At 39.4% G+C, this 23,377-nt stretch overlaps 1 protein-coding gene across 1 annotated transcript in view; it reads left to right on the top strand.

The window, feature by feature from the left end:
- ADAMTSL3 (ADAMTS like 3) overlaps positions 1-23,377 on the top strand; it is a 347,006-nt gene that overhangs the window by 207,392 nt on the left and 116,237 nt on the right. The window contains 6 exon segments of the mRNA XM_007113354.4: positions 7,597-7,708; positions 11,019-11,157; positions 12,279-12,329; positions 13,023-13,227; positions 18,324-18,471; positions 20,003-20,087. Of these exon segments, the coding sequence (XP_007113416.3) occupies positions 7,597-7,708; positions 11,019-11,157; positions 12,279-12,329; positions 13,023-13,227; positions 18,324-18,471; positions 20,003-20,087 (740 nt within the window).

Here is a 23,377-nt window from a genome sequence, read left to right as displayed (position 1 = left end):
TAACATTTGCCTTATATATTGAGGTGGTCCTATGTTGGGTGCATATATGTTTATAATTTTATAATATATTTTTATAATATAATTGTATATAAATATAATTTATAACATAAATTATAATATAATTTTATAATATATCTTCTTCTTGGATTGATCCCTTTATCATTATGTAATGTCCTTCCTTGTCTCTTGTAACATTCTTTATTTTAAAGTCTATTTTATCTGATATGAGTATTGCTACTCCAGCTTTCTTTTGATTTCCATTTGCAGGGAATATCTTTTTCCATCCCCTCACTTTCAGTCTGTATGTGTCCGTAGGTCTGACGTGGGTCTCTTGTAGACAACATATATATGGGTCTTGTTTATGTATCCATGCAGCAAACCTGTGTCTCTTGGTTGGAGCACTTAATCCATTTGCATTTAAGGTAATTATTAATATATATGTTCCTATTACAATTTTCTTAATTGGTTTGGGTTTGTTTTTGTAGATCCTTTTCTTCTCTTGTGTTTCCCACTTAGAGAAGTTCCTTTAGCATTTGTTGTAGAGCTGGTTTGGTGGTGCTGAATTCTCTTAGCTTTTGCTTGTCTGTAAAGCTTTTGATTTCTCCATAGAATCTGAATGAGATCCTTGCCAGATTGAGTAATCTTGGTTGTAGGTTCTTCCCTTTCATCACTTTAATATATCATGCCATTCCCTTCTGGCTTGTAGAGTTTCTGCTGAGAAATCAGCTGTTAACCTTATGCAAGTTCCCTTGTATATTATTTGTCATTTTTCCCTTGCTGCTTTTAATAATTTTTCTTTGTCTTTAATTTTTGCCAGTTTGATTACTATGTGTCTTGGCATGTTTCTCCTTGGGTTTGTCCTGCCTGGGACTCTCTATGCTTCTTGGACTTGGGTGGCTATTTCCTTTCCCATATTAGGGAATTTTCGACTATAATCTCTTCAAATATTTTCTTGGGTCCTTTCTCTCTCTCTTCTCCTTCTGAGACCCCTATAATGTGAATGTTGGTGTGTTTAATGTTGTCCCAGAGATCTCTTAGGCTGTCTTCATTTCTTTTCATTCTTTTTTCTTTATTCTGTTCTGTGGCAGTGATTTCCACCATTCTGTCTTCCAGGTCACTTATCTGTTCTTCTGCCTCAGTTATTCTGCTATTGATTCTTTGTAGAGAATTTTTAGTTTCATTTATTGTGTTGTTCATCATGGTTTGTTTGCTCTCAGTTCTTCTAGGCCCTTGTTAAACGTTTCTTGTATTTTCTCCATTCTATTTTCAATATTTTGGATCATCTTTACTATCATGACTCTGAATTCTTTTTCAGGTAGACTGCCTATTTCCTCTTCATTTGTTTGGTCTGGTTAGCTTTTACTTTGTTCTTTCATCTGCTGTGTGTTTCTCTGTCTTCTCATTTTGCTTAACTTACTGTGTTTGTGGTCTCCTTATCACAGGCTGCAGGTTCGTATTTTCCATTGTTTTGGGTGTCTGCCCCCAGTTGGTAAGTTGGGTTCCCTCCCTGTTGGTTGTTTGGCCTGAGGTGACCCAGCACTGGAGGCTACAGCTCTTTGGTGTGACTAATGGTGGACTCCGGGAGGGCTCACGCCAAGGAGTACTTCCCAGAACTTCTGCTGCCAATGTTCTTGTCCCTGTGGTGAGCCACAGCCACCCCCTGCCTCTGCAAGAGAACCTCGAACACCAGCAGGTACATTTGGTTCAGTTTCCTATGGGGTCACTGCTCCTTCCACCTGGGTCCTGATATGTACACTGCTTTGTGTGTGCCCTCCAAGAGTGGAGTCTCTGTTTCCCCCAGTCCTGTCGAAGTCCTGCACTTAAATCCCGCTAGCCTTCGAAGTCTGATTCTCTGGGAATTCCTCCTCCCATTGCTGGACCCCCAGCTTGGGAAGCCTGACGTGGGGCTCAGAACCTTCACTCCAGTGGGTGGACTTCTGTGGTATAATTATTCTCCAGTTTGTGAGTCACCCACCCAGCGGTTATGGGATTTGATTTTATTGTGATTGTGCCCCTCCTGCTGTCTCACTGTGGCTTCTTCTTTGTCTTTGGATGTGGGGTATCTTTTTTGGTGAGTTCCAGTGTCTTCCTGTTGATGACTGTTCAGCAATTAGTTGTGATTCTGATGCTCTTGCAAGAGGGAGTTAGCACACGTCCTTCTACTCTGCCATGTTGAACCTCTGTTGTTCCCTTTCCCAATGATGTTAAATTATTTTATTTATGATTCTTTTTTGGTATTTGTTTCCAGGAGAGGCTTTTGTCTTTTGGGTTGTTTTTTCCTGTAATGTCTTTTTTGGGTCTTGGTATTAATTTTACACTAGGTTTATAAAACAAATTGAGAAGTATTTCCTCTGTTCTTATTTTCTGTAACAGTTTGTGTGAGGTTGCTATTACTTGACTAGTCAGATATTTTATTCCCTTATGTGTCAGTCTTGTTTTAAGGAATTTGTCTATTTCAACTAGCTCTTTGAAAGTTATTGGCATAGATTTTTTTTTAATAGTATTGTCTTATTTCTTCATTGTGTGGAGAATTTTCATTGTGTAGCAAGTCTTCTTTCTCATTCCTAATTTTGATTATTTGTCCCTACTCTTTTTTTTCCTTAATCAGTCATTTTGGAGGTCTATCAATTTTATGAGACTTTTCACAGAAACACCTTTTGGCTTTATAAACCACTTTAAAGTAGTTTCATTCTCATATCATTAATGTTTGCTCCTATCTTTATTGTTATCATCTCTCTACTTTCTCCAGATTCAATATGTTATTCTTCTTCTAACCTTTTTTAATATAAATTTATTTATTTATTTTTGGCAAGTGGGGGGTACTCTTCGTTGCAGTGTGCGGGCTTCTCATTGCGGTGGCTTCTCTTGTTGTGGAGCATGGGCTCTACGTGCGCATGCTTCAGTAGTTGTGGCAGGCCGTCTCAGTAGTTGTGGCTTTCAGGCTCTAGAGTGCATGCTCAGTAGTTGTGGCACATGGGCTTAGTTGCTACGCGGCATGTGGGATCTGCCTGGACCAGCGATCGAACATTGGCATTGCCAATGCCAATCCCCTGCATTGGCAGGTGGATTCTTAACCACTGTGCCACCAGGGAAGTCCTTTTCTATCTTTTGGGGATGGCTGTTTAGATCAGTGATTTTCATCCAATTTTTCCATAACATATGCTTTTAACTCTATAAATTTCTCTCAAAGTATGCTTTAGATTTTGTTCCACAAATTTTGATATGAAATCTTTTTCTTCGTCATTCAGTTAAGTTCTATTGTAATTTCCATAGTGATATATACGATCTAGTGATATAGTGACTTATAGAATATTTAGAAGTGTAGCATCAAAGTATGTGGGAATTTTCAAGTAATCTCATCATTTTATACCTTAATTCTACTATAGTCAAATAACATTATATTATTTTAATGTTTTGAAATTTGTTAAAACTTAATTTGTGGCTCAGAATGTAGCAAATTTTGGAAGACTGTGATATGTAGTCTTCTGATGTTGGACACAATGTTCTACATATGTCAATTAGGTCATATTTATTAATGGTTTTATGCAAAATTATAGCCTTACTGATTTTTGTCTGCTTAATCTGTTAGTTACCACAAGAGACCTGGTAAAGCTACCGCTATGACTGTGCATTTGTCTGTATTTTTTCTGTTTCTTGTCAATTTTTGAATTATATATTTTGAGGTTAGGTGGTTAGGTACACTCACATTTAGAATCATTACCTCTTCTAGTGACTTGACCTCTTTATCATTGTGAAACTATTTTCTTTCAGCACTTTGAAGATATTGCTTCATTGTCTTCTGGCTTCCATTTATTCTGTTGAGAATTCAGCTGTCAGTCTTATTTTTGTTCCTTAGAAGGTAATGTGTCCTTTTTCTTTGCCTGCTTTCAAGTGTTTTCTCTTTGTTTTTGGTTTTCATCAATTTGACTGATATAATTAATAACTTTCTTCTGCTTGAGGTTCCTGGTGCTTCATGAATCTGTAGCTTGATATCCATCATCAGTTTTGGAAGATTTTCTCATTTATTACCTCTTCAGGTATAGCTTCTATCTTACTCTCTTTGTTCTCTTTTTCTGGGACTACAATTATACCTTTATCTCAAATGTCTAATTTCCATTTTCTTTTTATCTGTCAGTTTGCTAATTCTCTGAATAGGTGTATATAATCCAGAAGTCAGCAGATTATGACCAGCAAGCTGACCAACTGTCTTTGTAAATGGATTTTACAGCTACCCCCATTTATTTATATATTACTTGTGGCTGCTTTTGCACTACACCAGCAGAGTTGAATAATTGCAACTGAGATAATGTGGCCTGAAAACTCACTTTTACTATCTGGTTCTTTAAGATAATATTTGCTGAACCCCAGTCTAGTCTACTAAGTCTATTCATTGAGAGATTTATTTAAATTATTTTGCTTTTTATTTCTACAATCACATTTTATTTTTGTTATAGTTTCTTTGTTTCTGGTGAAATTCTCCATCTTGTCATTTAATTTCTTGAACATTTTAGTCACAGTATCTTTGTCTAGGTTTTCTTAAAAACAGAGCCTGAGGCAAAAGCTATGTGCTAACACATGTTTTTTGACCATGGGAATAGAATGAGGTGTTGCTAGGCCCTCAAGCCGGGAAACAAGACATGAAGCCAAGGCCAGAGTTACAGGAAATGGTAGTGGTATACTTACATTTTTAAGTTTCTATCAGTTAATGCCCATATCTGGATTTCCTGTTTTTCTGATTATATGTCTATTTTCCCACTTTTTTGGTTGGTGTTAAATTTTATCTTTGTTGTATATCTAGGGTTAAAGTTTTACTGCATATAGTAGAGGAAAGATTATATATACCATATGAGACTGGATTAATTATTGCTTCTAGAAGACAGATTAGCAGCCAATCACCTTCATCCAGGGGACTGAAATAATTTGAATCTGGGCATCATTCCCTTTGAAAAATGGAATATTTCCAGTATTTTTTTTTTGGCTGCGTTGGGTCTTCGTCGATGCACGTGGCCTTTCTCTAGTTGTGGTGAGTGGGAGCTACTCTTCATTGCAGTGTGCGGGCTTCTCACTGCAGTAGCTTATCTTGTGGCGGAGCACAGGCTCTAGGCACGCAGGCTTCAGTAGTTGCAGCATGCGGGCTCAGTAGTTGCTGCACACGGGCTGTAGAGCACGTGGGCTTCAGTAGTTGTGGTGCACGGGCTCAGTAGTTGTGGCTCGTGGGCTCTAGAGCACAGGCTCAGTAGTTGTGGTGTACAGGCTTAGTTGTTCCATGGCAAATGGGATCTTCCCAGACCAGGGCTTGAACCTATGTCCCCTGCATTGGCAGGCAGATTCTTAACTGCTGTGCAACCAGGGAAGTCCTTTCCAGTCTACTCTTATTCCTAGGATACAGCTTTCTGGGGTCCCAGCTGGGAGCCTGGGCTGTTTACCAACACTCCTCACCTTGGTGGGCCTGGAGCTCCAGGTTTTAGTGCCTCAGCCACTTGAGTCTGATGACAGACCTGCTCAGCTTAGCTGCTCAGTCACCACTTGTAAAATGGAAAATGTCTTGAGCAGAAAGGTGGTACTAAAGGTGGTACCAAATGTTATGCTCACGTGTCTTGCCTTTCTTTGTGTCTGGGATATTGGCCCTGCACATCCTCACTACTACGGTAGTTTTCTGATGCCTTCAAATACATTAAAAAGTATTTTATGCAGCACTTTTACTTATTCTCAGTGGGAGGATTCATCAGAAACAAACCGTTCTTCCATAGCCAGAAGCAAAACTACTTAGAATTTCTGTGCTATCCTCATCCCATCACTGTAACCTTGCCCCTCCCTCCCTCCACACACATCTCGTGTCTGGAATTTTTCACCATTTTATAATTTTACAATATCTTTTCTGTGCTATCCTCATCCCATCACTGTAACCTTGCCCCTCCCTCCCTCCACACACATCTCGTGTCTGGAATTTTTCACCATTTTATAATTTTACAATTTCTTTTTACCATTTTATAATTAAATACATCAAAGTTTTCTTTTTCGGTCAACCCTTATTTAGATTTACTAATAAGCTTTTCTGATTTATTTCATCATTACTGCTTCTTGCATCTCACTACTTTCTTGTGGATTTATATTACTTCTTTTTCAGTATATCCTTTCATAGTTTTTTTTTTTTCCTAGTGAGAGTTTCTGAGTGGTAAAGTTTCTGTCATTTTGTGTCTGAGAAAAACTTTATTTCACTGATTACTGATTGATAATTTGATCATAGATTGTTTATAAGTTGACAATTGATAATTGATTAGCAATGAATAATTTGGTTGTAGAATTCTAGATTAAAAAACTATTGTCCCTCATCACTTTGAAGGTATGCTTTTGTTTTCTTGCATCCATTAGTGCCTGTGAGAAGTCTGATGCCATTCTGATTCTCACTCCTTTGTAGGGAATCATTTTTTTTTCGTTCTGATAACTTTCAGAATTTCTCTTTATCCTTGTTGTATTTTTTACAATGTCTGCTCAGAACTTTATGAATATTATTAGACTGAGTACTTCTGTTTTTTTTAAGGTCTAGGAAATTCTCAACAATGATGTAATCAAATATCACCTTTTCATTATTTTTTCTATTCTTTCTCTTGAACTCCATGTGATGCTGGCATTTCTGGATCTGTCTCCCACAGCTTAACCTTTGTTTTCCCTCTCTTTTTCTCTTTGTGTTGTGTTCTGGCACTTTTCCTCAATTCACTCATTTGTTCAATCAGGAGGGAAGGAAAAGAAAAGTAGGGAGAGGACTTGCTGCCTGAGTAAAATAACCTGAAAGTAAACTTACGTCTGTCTATAACTGCTTGCTCACTCTCAGTGGTGCCCCTCCTCTATTTTCCCTTTTTTTTTTTTTTTGCGGTACACGGGCCTCTCACTGCTGTGGCCTCTCCCGTTGTAGAGCACAGGCCCCGGATGCGCAGGCTCAGCGGCCACAGCTGACGGGCCCAGCCGCTCCGCGGCATGCAGGATCCTCCTGGACTGGGGCACGAACCCGTGTCCCCTGCATCGGCAGGCGGACTCTCAACCACTGTGCCACCAGGGAAGCCCCCTCCTCTATTTTAATTAGATACTGGAAGGCTTCTATGCAAACACCATGGATTTGTGTACATTTGAGTTTCTACAGTTGTGCTTTCAGAAGGATTTTTCAGAAGGATCTGCTTAAAAATGCTTAAAGATGTTATTATAAATGTAAGAATTGCAGTTTGTGCCATATTGTAAGCAAACCCAGATTACATTTCCTGTTCTCATGGAAATTAAAATCAAATGTATCGGGAAGAAAAATAAAACTTAAATAAATAAACTAAAAATGCACCTACATTTTTGTGAACTCATTCATAGGCATAGAATTATCTGGAAAAATGACTCCAAGGAGATTGGTCAAAGCTCTTCTGAGATCCTATTTATGACAAATCTAATCGAAATGCTGTCACATCTTAAAATTCTGGGAATCTTCATGTACCAGAGTTTATTGTGATAGATGTGTTTGTCTACGTAGGTGACTTGTGTTCACCTGATGTTGAAAGATGTGGAAGGCACTAGCTCCTTGCATGCGAATATGTTATCAAAGTTGTCTCCGTCCAGACCAGGTACACTGCAGCCAAGGACAGCGTGGTCCAGTTCTTCTTTTACCAGCCAATCAGTCATCAGTGGAGACAAACTGACTTCTTTCCCTGCACTGTGACATGTGGAGGAGGTGAGGCACAGACTTTGTTCATGAATATTTAGAGCTCAGAGTTAGAAATGACACGTTTGCTTTTTTGAAGCTGATTTTAAAAGTTAGCGTGGTACTACCAAATGTAAAATAGGTACTAGTGGGAAGCAGCCACATAGCACAGGGAGATCAGCTTGGTGCTTTGTGACCACCTAGAGGGGTGGGATAGGGAGAGTGGGAGGGAGGGAGGGAGACGATATGGGGATATATGTATACGTATAGCTGACTCACTTTGTTATCCAACAGAAACTAACACAACATTGTAAAGCAATTATACTCCAATTAAGATGTTAAAAAAAATTAGCGTAGTAATTAGAGACAAGTAACCACACAGCATCTTACTCAGTGGCCTGGAATGCAGTGGTTTTAATGAATGTGGGTTTGCTTTATTCTTGAACATAGGTGAAAACTGGATTTAGAAAACACCCTTTACTTTGAGCAAAGAGCTGGAAACATGTTTGCATGTCTCTCATGGACTCCAAAATAAAAGCCAAGAGATAGGGGGGATTTTAAATTCTTACCCATCAGAAAAACAAATATCTCTTTCTTTTTAATTTATTCCCTAGCTCTCTCACACAGAGAGACGTTCTCATTTGGACACCTAAGTTAAAAGAGAAGCTTTCCATTCTGGGAGGGGCATGTATAATGGGACTAAGCTTATTAGTTCAGTTGGTTCAATTCTTGGGAGGAGAACAGATGTTTCTCTTAGCTGCTGCCTAAGGAAAGACACGATCAGTCCTGCTGGAACCTTCAGTGGAAGCACCTGGCTGTGTGACTGTCCACCAAAGATAGCGTTGGCTGTAAGGACAGAAGGAACATTTTAGGCTCTTTTTAGGGGTCCCCCAATATCCTGCCACTTTCTGTACACCAGCAGAATTTCAATACATTTGTTCATAATGTAGGAAGGCAGTCTGCCTTATATCTTTCTCTTTTAGCTATCTCTGTACTGCTACAAAATTGAAGAGGAAAATTAATTGTGTCTCTCCCCAAATTATAAACACCTGTATGCTCCTTGTCTCCTCCTAGAAATATGTTTCCATTTAGAGCAAAGATTTTTTTCTTTAACTCAAGGAGCTGTAATCTCATTCTGTTATTGTCTTGGGGAAAAATAAAAACATACACATAAAACCCACAAGGAACGCATTACCAAAATTTAATTATGTTAGTAATCAAATCTACATGATTTGTGTTAAATGGCATTTCAGGGTTTTTGGTGTAATCAGGAAAATTAGCTTGCTGGTCTCCAAGGTATTTGGATGGACTTTCCTGGTCTTGTCTGCAATCATCTATGTGGGACACTTGAGATTAGTTTGGAGAAAGTACCAAGATTGCCACTGTCATCTGATATTGCAGACTTTCTGGCAAATATTGGCACCCAAGTAATACTTTATTGATTCCATTTGGATTTTCGTTCCTGTGGTTTTGACCTTGCTTTTTATAATGCATACCAGTCTGTCCTTCTACACTCAGCTTACATTTAAGCCTTTACTTGCAGAAAGCTGTCTATTGGTTTATAAAATCAGATTCCTCTCAGCAATCGGGCCTTTAAATGTATTTTTAGAACTTTAGACCAGTTGGCTGAGGCTGAGAACTTAACTTCGGGGGTTTTTTTGTTTGTTTTTTTTTTTTGTGGTTTTTTTTTTTTTTTTGGTGAAGAGCTCATTCTGGTTTTGAAAAACTACTTTTTTAAAAACTTAACATGACACTTATGTAGTGACAGGAAACCTGGAATCAAATCTTTCAGGAAGTTAGAAGCATCATTTTGTGAGTTGTTTTTTTTAAGTTTATAGCACTCATCCTTGTGGAATGTTCACTTTCCTCAGAGACTGTACCAATTGAATTTAATAGAATCAGGAATAAGTCTTCATTCCTTCTTCTTTGAAGGCTTATGAGGCAGAGGGAGATGTAGGCGGGGAGGGTTTTGTTCCTCTCTGTACAGACAATGCTTATTTTCCCAGTTAGAAAGTTTATTGTCATCAGAGGTACCCCGGGACAGGAAATAAGTAAAACTTACAAGCAATGGAATATTACACAGAAGAAAGAAGCAACAGTACAAGGGTAGTTCTCAGAAATGTAATGTTGAGTGAGGAAAGTAGAAAACAGAACAGGACTTAAGACACAGTATCATTAATTTAGTCAAAACAGATACACACAAAACAAAATTACGTAAGGCAGATGTATATATAAGGACATATAAACAATAAATAGGTGTCTCTGGGGGATTGTAATGGGAGTCGTGATGGGAGAAGAGAAAGTATACGGAAGCAGGAGAGCCTTGCACAGCGCCAGGGTGACAGTGAGGAGACGTGACAATGAATAACTACCTTCTGTAGCTGAGCTCCAAACATTTTCAAAGGCGCCTACTGTAACTTTTAGTTATAAGTGCTAAGAGTTACACAATCAGTTCAAGTAGTCATTCTCAATCTTGGCCACACATACTAGTCATCTTAGAAGAACCTGAGAGTCTTTTTTAAAAAGTCTTTTCTTTTTGCTGCTGCTGCTGCACCATATCACCTAGCATTTGTCTAGAGATTTACATTTTTTTTTTTTTTTTTTTGGCGGTACGCGGGCCTCTCACTGCTGTTGGCCTCTCCCGTTGCGGAGCACAGGCTCCGGACGCGCAGGCTCAGCGGCCATGGCTCACGGGCCCAGCCGCTCCGAGGGGCTCACGGGCCCAGCCGCTCCGCGGCATGTGGGATCTTCCTGGACCGGGGCACGAACCCGTGTCCCCTGCATCGGTCGGCGGACTCTCAACCACTGCGCCACCAGGGAAGCCCTAGAGATTTACATTTTTAACAAAGCTTTGACACACATGATCTTATTCGCCCCCCACAACAACTCTAAACCTAAAGTAGTTCGGGAAACTGAAAATAGCACTCAGTCCAACTGTTAGCTCTCCATAGGTGCTTTGGCTAAAGAGCCTTACATCCCCTTGGGATTAAGCAGTGGGCATCTGCTGCTTCTACTACCCCGCAGCCTGGGAATAAAGGGACAACTTTATTTCTTCGGTCTCAACCCAGTCATAGCAACAGAAAGCACCCGCTCCTTCCACTTTGACCAGTGGAAATGCTGATTTCTTGGCTGCAGTGCTTCTGATTTAATGGGACCAGGAAGGGACCTGGGCGTTGGTGTATATTACAGCCTCCCAAGTGGTTCTGTTATACACCCAGGGTTGAGAACCACTGAGTTAAGTTTCTTACAGAGGAATAAAAAAGTGTGTGGCAAGTGATAACTTTGCCAAGTAAACCCCAAACGGATGTGATCTTCAGACTTTCTTGTTCTGCTGCTTTAGGGTATCAGCTCAATTCTGCTGAGTGTGTGGATATCCGGTTGAAGAGGGTGGTTCCTGACCATTATTGCCATTACTACCCTGAGAATGTGAAGCCAAAACCAAAACTGAAGGAATGCAGCATGGATCCTTGCCCATCAAGGTTTGCATAACTGCCCATACCCTTTTTCCTTAAAAAGGAACAAATCAACTGCAGCTGTGACTGATCCACCCTTGCCAGGCAACACATTGCCATTGGGTGACCTTGAACGTACACTGGTCGCAGGTACCTGTATTCACATGTATAACTGTGGTCAGTAGGAATTAGGCTCATCAGCTTACTCAGTCTACTTCTCTCTTGCGGGCTATGAGTCCATGTGCTGTGATCTTTGTTTATAATGAACCTCTTTGAGCATCTCCTGCACATACAGCATGAACATTCTCTTCATCCAAGTACAGTGTCTAGTCCATCTGCCAGCTGTAAATATCAGTAACTCACCATTTTAGCTTTTTAAACTGGGTCACCGATCACCACGTTTTGACTTTTGAAGTGTACACATTAAATTCAGTATAAATAATGCATGGTGCAAGGAAGTGAAGAGTTTTCATGCCAGAGCAGTAAAGCTATGCATAAACTATCCTGCTGCATAATTTAGTACCTGATGACTTGGATTGCCTGGGGAAGTTTCCTGGCTTTACTACAGTATCTTAAAATAACAGCATACTGTCAAGTCCCAGAATCCCCCACTTACCTGCCAGCTGGCTAAGGCAGAAGTGTGCAAGTGGAAAAGGAAGCATTCTCAGTGGATTTCATTTCCTATCACGAAGCTGTGCATTTCCTGTAATCCCGGGTGTATGTAATTATTAATAGAGGCCTTTTCCAAGGGCAAATTCTGTGAAACAAAATGGTTTTCTAAAGATCCTGCTAATATGACAGTGTGTTAATATCATTAATATATTTTATCAGACTAACCTGCTAAGATGATAAAAGGGAATAAATAGATTTATCTAAATTAAGAGAAACTCTTTCCTTTGATGAATACATATTACTAGTTCCATTTTCTACATTTTCATATAGAATTGGGGATGTTGTGTGTCAGAGATTTTCCTAAAAGTTAAGGAGATCGTGGCTGAATTTTGGGGGAAATGGTTCATAACACTCGGCATATTTAGTTTTTAATTTGAAAGAGCTCTGTCTTTTGGGAATGTCACACCTGTACTAGTCAAATTAATAAGTACGTTAATTGATTAGAAATTATATTCTCACAATGATTTCATTTGTAGTGATGGATTTAAAGAGATCATGCCCTATGACCACTTCCAACCTCTCCCTCGGTGAGTTACAGGTTTCCTTTTTCTTTCTGTAATATGCTCTAAGTAATTTGCAAGGAACTGTAGTATCTGTAGCAATAGACTAAAATGTAAGAGAGACAGTTATTAGACCTTTCACAGAGAGATAAGGGAACACAGACTTCAAGTCCATAATAAGAAAGATCTTTCTAAGAATTATATGGAATAGGCTGGCTCAGAGGGTGATGTTTTCTGTCACTGGAGATGTCAAGCGTATCTTGATAACTGGGTATTATAGAGGGACCTTAGGCATTGCAGTTGATCAGAAATTTGCATTCCCTTTTATACCTAGATGACTAGGATGGTTCTTTCCGACTTTGAGATTCTGTGATTCCCTAGTAATGTTGTCCATTGGTGTTTTATAGTTTAGAGACTGTTTGAAGATGCTTTCACACTCTATAGTTTAATTTATTTGATTCTCACAATGGCCCTGTTGTGGTAATACACGAGGGCAGGTGTCTTACTCCCATTTGACAATAACCTTCGGGTCAAAGGAGTTAAGTACCTTGTGACTGCAGATTGTGCGTAGCAGTTAAGATTAAAGTCTTAAGGTTCCAATTCTGTGCTCTTTCAACCGAACCACAACTGTTATCCCAAGGCTGTACTTTTTGCAATCAACTTTGCAAACTTGAAACAAGCAACAAATAAATAATGTGTTTTCGTTTGTTTGCTTTTGAGCTGGGAACATAATCCTTGGACTGCGTGTTCGGTGTCCTGTGGAGGTGGGATTCAAAGGCGGAGCTTCGTGTGTGTGGAGGAGTCCATGCATGGAGAGATACTGCAAGTGGAAGAATGGAAGTGCATGTATGCGCCTAAACCCAAGGTTATGCAAACCTGCAATCTGTTCGACTGTCCCAAGTGGATTGCCATGGAGTGGTCTCAGGTAAGATTTGAGTAATTGCCACTTTTTTTAGAAATTAATTAATTTTTGGCTGCATTGAGTCTTGGTTGCTGTGTGCGGGCTTTCTCTAGTTGCAGCGAGCGGGGGCTACCCTTCGTTGCGGTGCGTGGGCTTCTCATTGCGGTGGCTTCTCTTGTTGCGGAACACGGGCTCTAGGTGCGGGGTTCCAGAGCGCAGGCTCAGTAGTTGTGGTGCACGGGCTTAGTTGCTCCGCGGCATGTGGGATCTTCCCCGACCAGGGCTCGAGGCTGTGTCCCCTGCATTGGCAGGTGGATTCTTAACCACTGTGCCACTGGGGAAGTCCTGAGTACACGCCACTTTTTAATTCAATCTCAGATTTTATTGATTATTTGCTATGCTCCCAACACGGTACTGGGCAACTTGGGGGAGGCAGAAGTTGTATATGAACGGGGTTCCTACTCCCAAAGAGCCTAGGAAGAGCCAGTTGGAGGACAATGTAAGAGAGAACATTGCAGGCATCAACGCAGGTAAGAACAATTAATTAAGAACCATGGTACATCTGAACGGAACAGGCATTGGAGCAGAGTTGATTGGGAAGTCTTTGTTGCCCCTGTAGTGCTTGACCCATCTTTAAGATTTAACCAAACGAGAGCCTAGTGAAGACATCACTGTGAGGTAGGGCCAAGCCGAGATGGCTGAGCAAAGGCAGAAATGACACAGAATGACTAGATGTTGAAAAAGGCCCTAATTCATCTGGATTAAAGAGAGAACCCACGTTACTAAGAATTGGAAGATTGGGGCTTCCCTGGTTGCACATTGGTTAAGAATCCGCCTGCCAATGCAGGGGACACGGGTTCGATCCCTGGTCCGGGAGTATTTTTAAGCTTAAACTTTTAATTTGCTAGAGGGTGAGACATAATTGACTCATGTTTCTTTAGCTCTTTTGAGTACTCCCTACATATTTAGTTCAACACACACATGCATTTATCTATTTATTTATTCAGTGTGCCAGCTGCCATCCTTGGGAGTAAATAAAACCTGCTTCTTCCCCCCCCCCCTGCCAAAAGCTCATAATTCAGTTGCAGAAACCATACGCGCAAATGAACAGTTGTGATGCAGTGTGACACTGCAGTGAGCGGTATGATGTCCTGTATGACCGGCACACAGAGGTGGGGTGATTCACTCTACTTCAAGGTGTCAGAGCAGGCTTCCGAAAGGAGGAAGCACTTGAACTGAAACTTGAAGAGTAGAGATAAGTGAGTTTTCTGGGTGAAAGACCCACTTCCAGCCCCAGTTTACGGATGCTATCTCATCACAGTCCTTTTCCGATATCCCTGGCTCAAAATCATCACCCCCTACTGCTTCATTTGTACTTAGTAGGGCAGTAGTTATCCATCCTTTTTTTGTTCACATACCAAAAGAAGTTTGGAAAATTACATACCCCTTCATATATATTTAGGTTGACATCTAAAATTTTTATCACAAGTTTAAATTAAAAAAAATCAAAGAATGTCATTTCTAACACATCTTGAAGGCTGACATTTTAAAATAAAAGTGTTATAGCATTAAAAAAAATATGTCCAGTAAAATGTAAATGTCATGATGGTTTCTATCCTTGCCATCTTCCATTTTTAAAAAACATATGAACAAGCTCTTGAATAATTTGAATGTTTTGCATTATTTTCCCCTTCAACTCACATTTTCAAACCACTACCCCCCACAGAATTTATCCTAATATAATGTACTTTTATGCTTTAAAGTCTTTTATGGGTTACCCTATTCTACTTTTCTCTAAGAAAATATGTGTAACAGTTGAAATTAATTTATTTTAATTTCCTATAGCCGTAAGGCTTTAAGTATTAGAAATGTTCCCTGGATTAAGTTATTATTAAATTTAATTTTAATACATAACCAAAACAACAATTAAATGTATTTCAGTTTCTCGTGAATGATTATTATACATAAAAAGTAAATTTTCCTTTGAAATTAGTCTTCCAAGAAGATGAGTGGGGCTTTAAAAAATAGTCCATTGCCAGAATGAAACATGGGTTCAGCAGTAATTTTATTCTTAATTTTAACTGTTGATTTCTTGTTTTAGTTTGTTTTGCATGTACACACTGGGAAGCCTTGTTCACATAAATCAATAGACTGAGATGGAAGGATTTTATTATGGCAAGGTCATTCGGTTCTTTGAACTCGAGTTATATGCCAAAAATCATATTGTGATCTCTCCTCAAAAATCAACATTACTTCTACAACCTGCAGAGCTTGTTTTCCACTCTTACAGGTCTTACCCATATGTTTTGTGTTGTCTTTAGAGCTTTTATACCACCCCCACCCCATCTATATCATGACTTTATTGTCACAATACCCAAATGAAGGATTGTTAACCAACGCATCTCATTCATCTTTCTTGGCTCTTCATACTTTCCACTTTTTAAAAAATCAAACACATTCTCAGTGATGAGAATTTGCTATCATTAAGGATGTATTCACCTTGAAAGAGGAGTTCTGGGAATGTCGTAAACACTGACCACATCATTGGGGTAAGTGTCCAGCTTCCTGAGAAGCTACTGAGGAAATAATATACCTTTGGATTGACCACTTCTAGGGTAGTTATACCTTTTAATCATATTGTTTTCTTTCTCTTTGGGCAGAATTTTTTTTCTTTCTTGGCCAATATAAAATAGCCTCTTAAGATCACTTATATTTCAAATAGGTGAATGTAGGGGTAGGTGAATCAGTTTCCCAGACGTCAGATATAATCTCAAAGCTCACTAAATTCATTCAGTGTTTGTTCAGTGGTCATAAGAGTGGCATGAGGGAATAAGAGAGGTTTCCTGCTATTCTTCTCTTCTGGAGATGGGTCTATGCTGAAAAAGGCCTCCATATCCTCTGCAACTCATCTGTGACAATTGAAGAAGCATCCATGGACTCAGGAAAGAATCTTTAAGCTTTATGAAGCAGTGGTGAAGTCATTATTTTGGCAACAGGAGGCTCTGGGATGGATTTCCACTCTCCTTCTTAGGAACTGCATGACCTTGAGCAAGGTCCTTAGGCGGTGGGCTGTTCATTTGCTCATCTGTTAAATGGGAGTGAAGCTGCTAACCTGCCAGTGTGTCAGGACGGTTAGTGAGATCACATCTGCAGAACAGTGTGTGTTCTCTAGCACATGCCCAAGGCTTCTTGACCTCTCCCAGGGGTGGATCCAGGATTGGTGGGGCCTGAAGTTTATACCATATGGAAGTGACTTTTAAAAAAATCTATTTTATTCAAGTATAGTTGATTTACAATGTTGTGTTAATTTCTGCTATATAGCAAAGTGTTTCAGTTATACATATACATATATATATAATACATTCTTTTTCATATTCTTACCCATTATGGTTTGTCACAGGATATTAAATATAGTTCCGTGTGCTACACAGTAGGACCTTGTTGTTTATCCATTCTATGTATAATAGTTTACATCTGCTAATCCCAAACTCCCAATCCATCCCTCCCCTACCAAGGAGGTGACTTTTTAAGAAGAAAGAATACAAAACACAAATATTGGGTATCTAAGTAAATGTTTATATACAATAATAAAAGAAATTGTAAGAAATTACACATTTTTTTAAGCTGACAACCCTAATGTGAACTTTGGACTTTAGTTAATAATAATGTATCAGTATTGGTTTATCAGTTGTAGGAAGCCCCGCCCAAGGCTTCTTGACCTCTCCCAGGGGTGGATCCAGGATTGGTGGGGCCTGAAGTTTATACCATATGGAAGTGACTTTTAAAAAAATCTATTTTATTCAAGTATAGTTGATTTACAATGTTGTGTTAATTTCTGCTATATAGCAAAGTGTTTCAGTTATACATATACATATATATATAATACATTCTTTTTCATATTCTTACCCATTATGGTTTGTCACAGGATATTAAATATAGTTCCGTGTGCTACACAGTAGGACCTTGTTGTTTATCCATTCTATGTATAATAGTTTACATCTGCTAATCCCAAACTCCCAATCCATCCCTCCCCTACCAAGGAGGTGACTTTTTAAGAAGAAAGAATACAAAACACAAATATTGGGTATCTAAGTAAATGTTTATATACAATAATAAAAGAAATTGTAAGAAATTACACATTTTTTTAAGCTGACAACCCTAATGTGAACTTTGGACTTTAGTTAATAATAATGTATCAGTATTGGTTTATCAGTTGTAGCAAAGGTACCACACTAATGCAAGATATTAACAATAGGGAAAACTGTATGTAGCAGAAAGGGGGCATATGGGAACTCTCTGTGCTATCTGCTCAATTTTTCTATAAACCTTAAATAGTCCTAAAAAATAAAGTCTTGATTTAAAAAAAAACCACACACACATATACATACATATATGCTCACCAACATAATGTACATAAATTGAAAACATATCCTGGATGTTCATGACATGAAAATATTCCATTCATAGACAAGAGTACCTTCCAAATCATAAACAAGTAATTCAAGAAAAAAAATACAACACAAAGTTCATAAAAACTCAGAGAAAATAGCATAATGTTTTTATTAATTTTAAGTGCCTGATACATCTATAATATTTTTTTCCTAAACTTTCTGGCTGAATACTCTTCGATGGCCCTTTCATATGACAACAATTTTGGAAGATCAATTTCTATACACAGAATAGAAAGATAATCCTCTAGCATGGTTGAGCAAAATTTGATATTTTTTAAATTAATAGTTTAGAAAAGTTTCTTTTGTCTTCACAGATTGTTTTGGATGATGTCATGTGAATTTTTAATGAAGTTTGAGAAAACCTATATTAAATTTCTTTCATATTTGCATAGAAAGATTTCAGGGCATTTCAAGTTTTCTTGTGCTGTGACCTCACCTGAAATGCTTTTCGAATGGAGAATGGGAAGGAAGCCTTGCAAGGGAGGGGCCTGAAGCATAAGAATCATGGGCAATCAGCCTCCACCCCCTTCCTTACATAACGTTTATCTAACGGCCTTTTGTGTTTAACATTCATGTAGATTAGTGACTCTCCTGTGCGTGAGACCTTAGTACCTTTGTGGATCTCTTCATGAACAAGAATTTCATTGGCTTCTCTTTTCATCTTTGAAGTGCACAGTGACTTGTGGCCGGGGGTTACGTTACCGGGTTGTTCTGTGTATCAACCATCGTGGACAGCACGTTGGTGGCTGTAATCCACAACTGAAGTTACACATCAAAGAAGAATGTATCATTCCCATCCCGTGTTACAAACCCAAAGGTGAGTTTGTGGTGCATTTTAAAGTTAAATGAAACGGTGTTTTCCAGCTCTCTTACTAATATTGCAGCATTTGAATTTCAACGTGCTAACTTTCTTATAAAAATTGTTTTACTGACAGATTACAGTAGACCCATCCACCTAGATAAAGAAGTTAGACCTATGTGACTAATTGGTCTGGAGAGGAAGCTGAGCTCTTATTGATTCAGTACATATAGAGTGGCTCCTGTCTAGGCTTATATTAACATTTCTTGGTGGGCATAAAATAATTTGATGCAGTCCCTGCTTTGAAGAAAAAGGAGAAAGAGGATGAAGAGGAAAAGGAAAAGGAAAATTCCCACATGCCTTCCACCAGAGTGTACATTTCTTGAGGAAGGAACAATGCCAGCTTCATCATATGTACTATTGCCTACCATGAATGAATGAAGACTTTCAGTTCCCAATCTAGATTTATAGATGCACTTAGAAATTATTTTGTAGTTCCCACTTGTTCCACATGAATTAGCAGAAATGGGCAGCATCCATGGGTAAGGAAGTCTTGGCATCATCTTTTGGATGTATGTTCCTCTCTAGACATGATTATTTCCATATACGTACTTTAGTAAGGTATTACCAGTCCTCGTGACAAGTATTTCCTTTTGGAAATGGAAAAAGAATTACTCCCAAGTGTCAGTGCCAAGGAGTCTTCCTTAGTACTTTGGAGAGGATGATAAAATTCTTCTTCATTATTTCTGGGTGCATTATTTACACAAATAGCCTCATAGGCAACTAACTATTCAAAAAATATTTATTTGATGATGTCTGTCTTCCAGAAAAATCACTGGTTTCCATGCAAGGTACAAACACTGATTATATAACTTCTTCAGTGAAGTCTTTTCTCCTTATTTCTGCAGTCAGTGGTACTTTTATAGCCACTTTCTTAGTGTCTGTGATTTCCCTGAAGCAGTCCAATATTATTTCCTTTCTCATTTCATAATTAGATTGTTTCTTTCTTCACATCTTAGGAAGCTTCAAAGGACAGAGAGGGGCACCAGCTTGCTCCTGCAGGCCAGTGGTAATTAGTAATCATTTCCGTCAACTATTATAGCAATTAAAGTTTGAATAAACCATAGCACTGACTCTCCTCCTCCCAACTTTCTAAGCCTTCTATGTTATTTGCTTTTCTCTATTAATTTCCTCATTCAATGGGCAAAAAAATTTGTGAAAAAAGAAAGCAAACTAATAACGGTTGAAGTAAGAGCTTTAATATGCAAACAACAGATATTGGTACTGATTTATAAAAGGCATTTTTATGCTAACTTGGAGAGTGTATTCAACTGTGTCATGGGGTTGTTTGGTTGCATTTTGATAATGTGTTAATTTAAAAAATGTATGACAGAAATTTTTGGTTCCATCCAGAAGCCGCTTCATGTACTGTGCATTTGAAAAGCGTGACCTCTTTATTGATGAAATCTTCAGCAAATAACAATCACATATCCAACTCTTGAATGAGTAACAATAATTAAGCTTGTTGTTTATGTTCCCTTTTTGTCAGAAAAAAGTCCAGTGGAAGCAAAATTACCTTGGCTGAAACAAGCACAAGAACTAGAAGAGACCAGAATAGCAACCGAAGAACCAACGTGAGTCCAGGACCTTTTCTGGAAGTAATCAGAGCATAGCCAGCTAACATGATATATGTAATTTTTGTACTCATTGGAGGACAATGATATGTTTCAAATCCAAATGACCTGGATTTGCAGACTCTAGAGAGCTTGAGCTGGCTAGAATGCTTCTTTATTTCACAATTCAGCAGTCCTGCTTTGGCAGTATCTGAGAAGCCCAGAAAAGAACAGTGCTGTTTAACTCAAAGCAGATCCAGTGGTCTGTTACAGTTAAGAGATTGGGGATAATTCCTAGATCTAGATTAACACATATGATTTGACCAAAGACCATCATTAAAGAAACAGACAGTATTAAACAAATAAACCAGTCATTCCATGGTTAAGTCATGGCCAATGTCTATAAAACCAGTTAGACCGAAATGTATCGGGGTGGCCTGAGTGATTAAAAGGAGAAATTCCAGAGCTGCTGTGGTATGGGGCAATGGAAAGAATATGGCACTGCAAATCTTGGAGCCTAGTACCACCACTTTTAACTATGTGACCTTAGAGAAGTCTTTAATTTTTGTGTCTCATTCTCCTTACTTATAAAATGAGCAGGCTGGGCTTGATCTCTCTAGGGTTTGTCCCAACTCAAAAATCCAATGACTTCTATCCACAAGTCTGGATTGTAATGGTATCCATGGAAATAAAGTATTAAGAGCATATTAAAGAAACATTCTGGAGGTGGAGGTATAGGGACCTAAAAAGAACAAGGAATCAAAGATGTTGAATCTAGCCCAGCAATCTAGAAGAACAGCATGAATGGTAGACTTGAGGAATTGGATGGGACGGCTGGTACCCCATCGGGCATGTGAAGTCCGTGGTGCTGAAAGGCTATCACAGGGAGAGTGATTCATAGGGTGTCAGAGGAAAGGGGATCTCAGAGGTGATATGGCTGGTCTCCCTCTCAGAGCAGGCATTTCTTCTTCAACACCTTCAGCAAGGGCAGAGTTCACTGCATTGAGAGACAGCTCATTCTTGGGTTGAACAACCTGAGTTATTTGCAAGAAATTTTTTCCTGTTAAGCCAAAATACAACCTCCTTCAAATTTCTGCTTTCTGAAACAGAGAAAAACACATCTATGCTGCATCCCACATGACAAGTTTCCACAAATTTGCAGAAAGCTGGATCCCAAGAGCACTGTCTTTCCCAAGCTCGTCATTCTTAGCCTTTTCAGCGGTTTTCACATGTTGTTTTTAGATCCCTTACCAACCCCATGGCTCTTTTCAGAACATTCTCTCATTTGTCAGTGTCCCTTTGAACTGTGGTTCAGCCCAGCAGTGAGCCCCAGGAGCACCTGGATTCCTTGTCTTTGAGAAGGCTCCGTGCCTCTAGCGATGCGGGCCAAGAGAATTGGCACATCACACTTATGACACACGCAGAACTTTTCCACATGGACTACTGTCCGATCTGGATGTGAACCCAGAAGACACTGTGGACACTGTGAGGTGAATGACCCCAGAGTAAGTGATTGAAGAGAGAAGAGTGTTTGGCTCATGATGGAAGCATGGAGATCTAGAATTTGAGTCAGAAGAAGTGGAGCATGAAGGAGTAAACCCAAGGAAAGCTCACTGTTAGAAAGACCAAGGGAGCAAAGCACTTAAGTAGAGGTGTAGCAGATAGTATTCAAACCTCACCGAAAGCCAAGGAACAACTGTGGGGACTGAGAAAAGGCTGTTTTATTTGACAAGAAAATCTTTCTCAGTTAATTTTAGTGCAGTAGTATTCAAAGTGTAGGGAAGTAAAACGTTGCAGAGCTTTAAGTAATGAATTCTGAATTGGAAGGAAATGGGGCAATGGGTATTTGACTACTAAAGAAGGAAGACTGGTAGTCAAGTTGATGGAAAGGAATGGTTATATGTATGTGCTTGATTTTTGTTGTTGTTTTTCATCTGAAGTTAGGACAGCCTTAAACGTATTAAAAAGATAATAAGGATTTTAGACAAGTCAGTTACCGTCTCTAGACTTCCCAGCTGTACAAGGAGGGTGTTAGGCTAAAAGCTACTGGAACCTTCTCCCAGCTCTCATCTCCTATGATTCTGTAAGGGAAGGAACCTATAGAAGAAAAGGGACTTGAGACACCTGCAAGGGAGTCTGTAGCTGTCACATAAGGACGATCATGGAGTTCTCAGTCTTGAATGATGCATCCTACCAGGATCTCTTCTCAAAACACAGTTAGATCACAATTGCTAGTCCCTTCTGCGTGTCCTCTCTTGGTTGAGTGGTTTGCTCTCAGTTCCCCAAACTAGAAACCTGCAGTCATCCTTGCCTCTTGCTCATTCTTCCCTTATCTGTAATTAACTACTGAGTTGTGCAGTCATATCTACTAAAATCTTTCTCCGTTGCAGCTCCTTCTCTCCATTCCTACTACCATCCTGTCCAGGTCCTGAAATCACTAGCAGGACACGTACAACAGCCTTCTAATCTGCTCCCCACTCGATCCCCTGAAATCTATCCTCTAACCCAGAGGAGTGTAGCTAAGGCACAAATCTGATCTTTCTTACAATGTTCAGAATATCCCAATGTTTCCCCATCCCCCAAAGACTTACGCTCGTTCACCAGGCTAACAAGCTGTAGCAGGGTGTTGGCCTTCCCAGCTCCCAGCCTCATCTCTGACTGCTTCCTTACTTTGCCTTGAATGGGATGCTCCAGCCACACCGAACTGTTGGTTGTTCCTTGCCGGCAACAAGCTGCCACTCACCTCCATCCCCTTAATCATGTTTTCCTCTCTATTGGGAATGCCCCTCAACTGTTGTGTTTTTTTAAAAGTATTTATTTATCTATTTGGGTGCGCCGGGTCTTAGGTGCAGCACGTGGGATCTTTTTGTTGCGGCGTGCAGGATCTTTAGTTGCGGCATGCGCAATCTAGTTCCCTGACCAGGGATCAAACCCAGGCCCCCGGCATTGGGAGCATGGAGTCGTAGCCACTGGGCCAGCAGGAGAGTCCCTCACTTGTTTTTTTGTTGTTGTTGTTGTCACTGTTTACTCTTTATTTTATTTATTTATTTTAACATCTTTACTGGAGTATAATTGCTTTGCAGTGTTGTGTTAGTTTCTGCTGTATAACAAAGTAAATCAGCTATATGTATGCATATATCCCCATAACCCCTCCCTCTTGCATCTCCCTCCCATCCTCCCTATCCCACCCCTCTAAGGTGGTCACAAAGCACTGAGCTGATCTCCCTGTGCTATGTGGCTGCTTCCCACTAGCTATCTGTTTTACATTTGGTAGTGTATATTTGTCCATGCCACTCTCTCACTTTGTCCCA

This window comes from Physeter macrocephalus, chromosome 11 (assembly GCF_002837175.3).
Source record: "Physeter macrocephalus isolate SW-GA chromosome 11, ASM283717v5, whole genome shotgun sequence".
Lineage (NCBI taxonomy): Eukaryota > Metazoa > Chordata > Mammalia > Artiodactyla > Physeteridae > Physeter > Physeter macrocephalus.
This window is presented reverse-complemented; position numbering and strand designations above follow the sequence as displayed.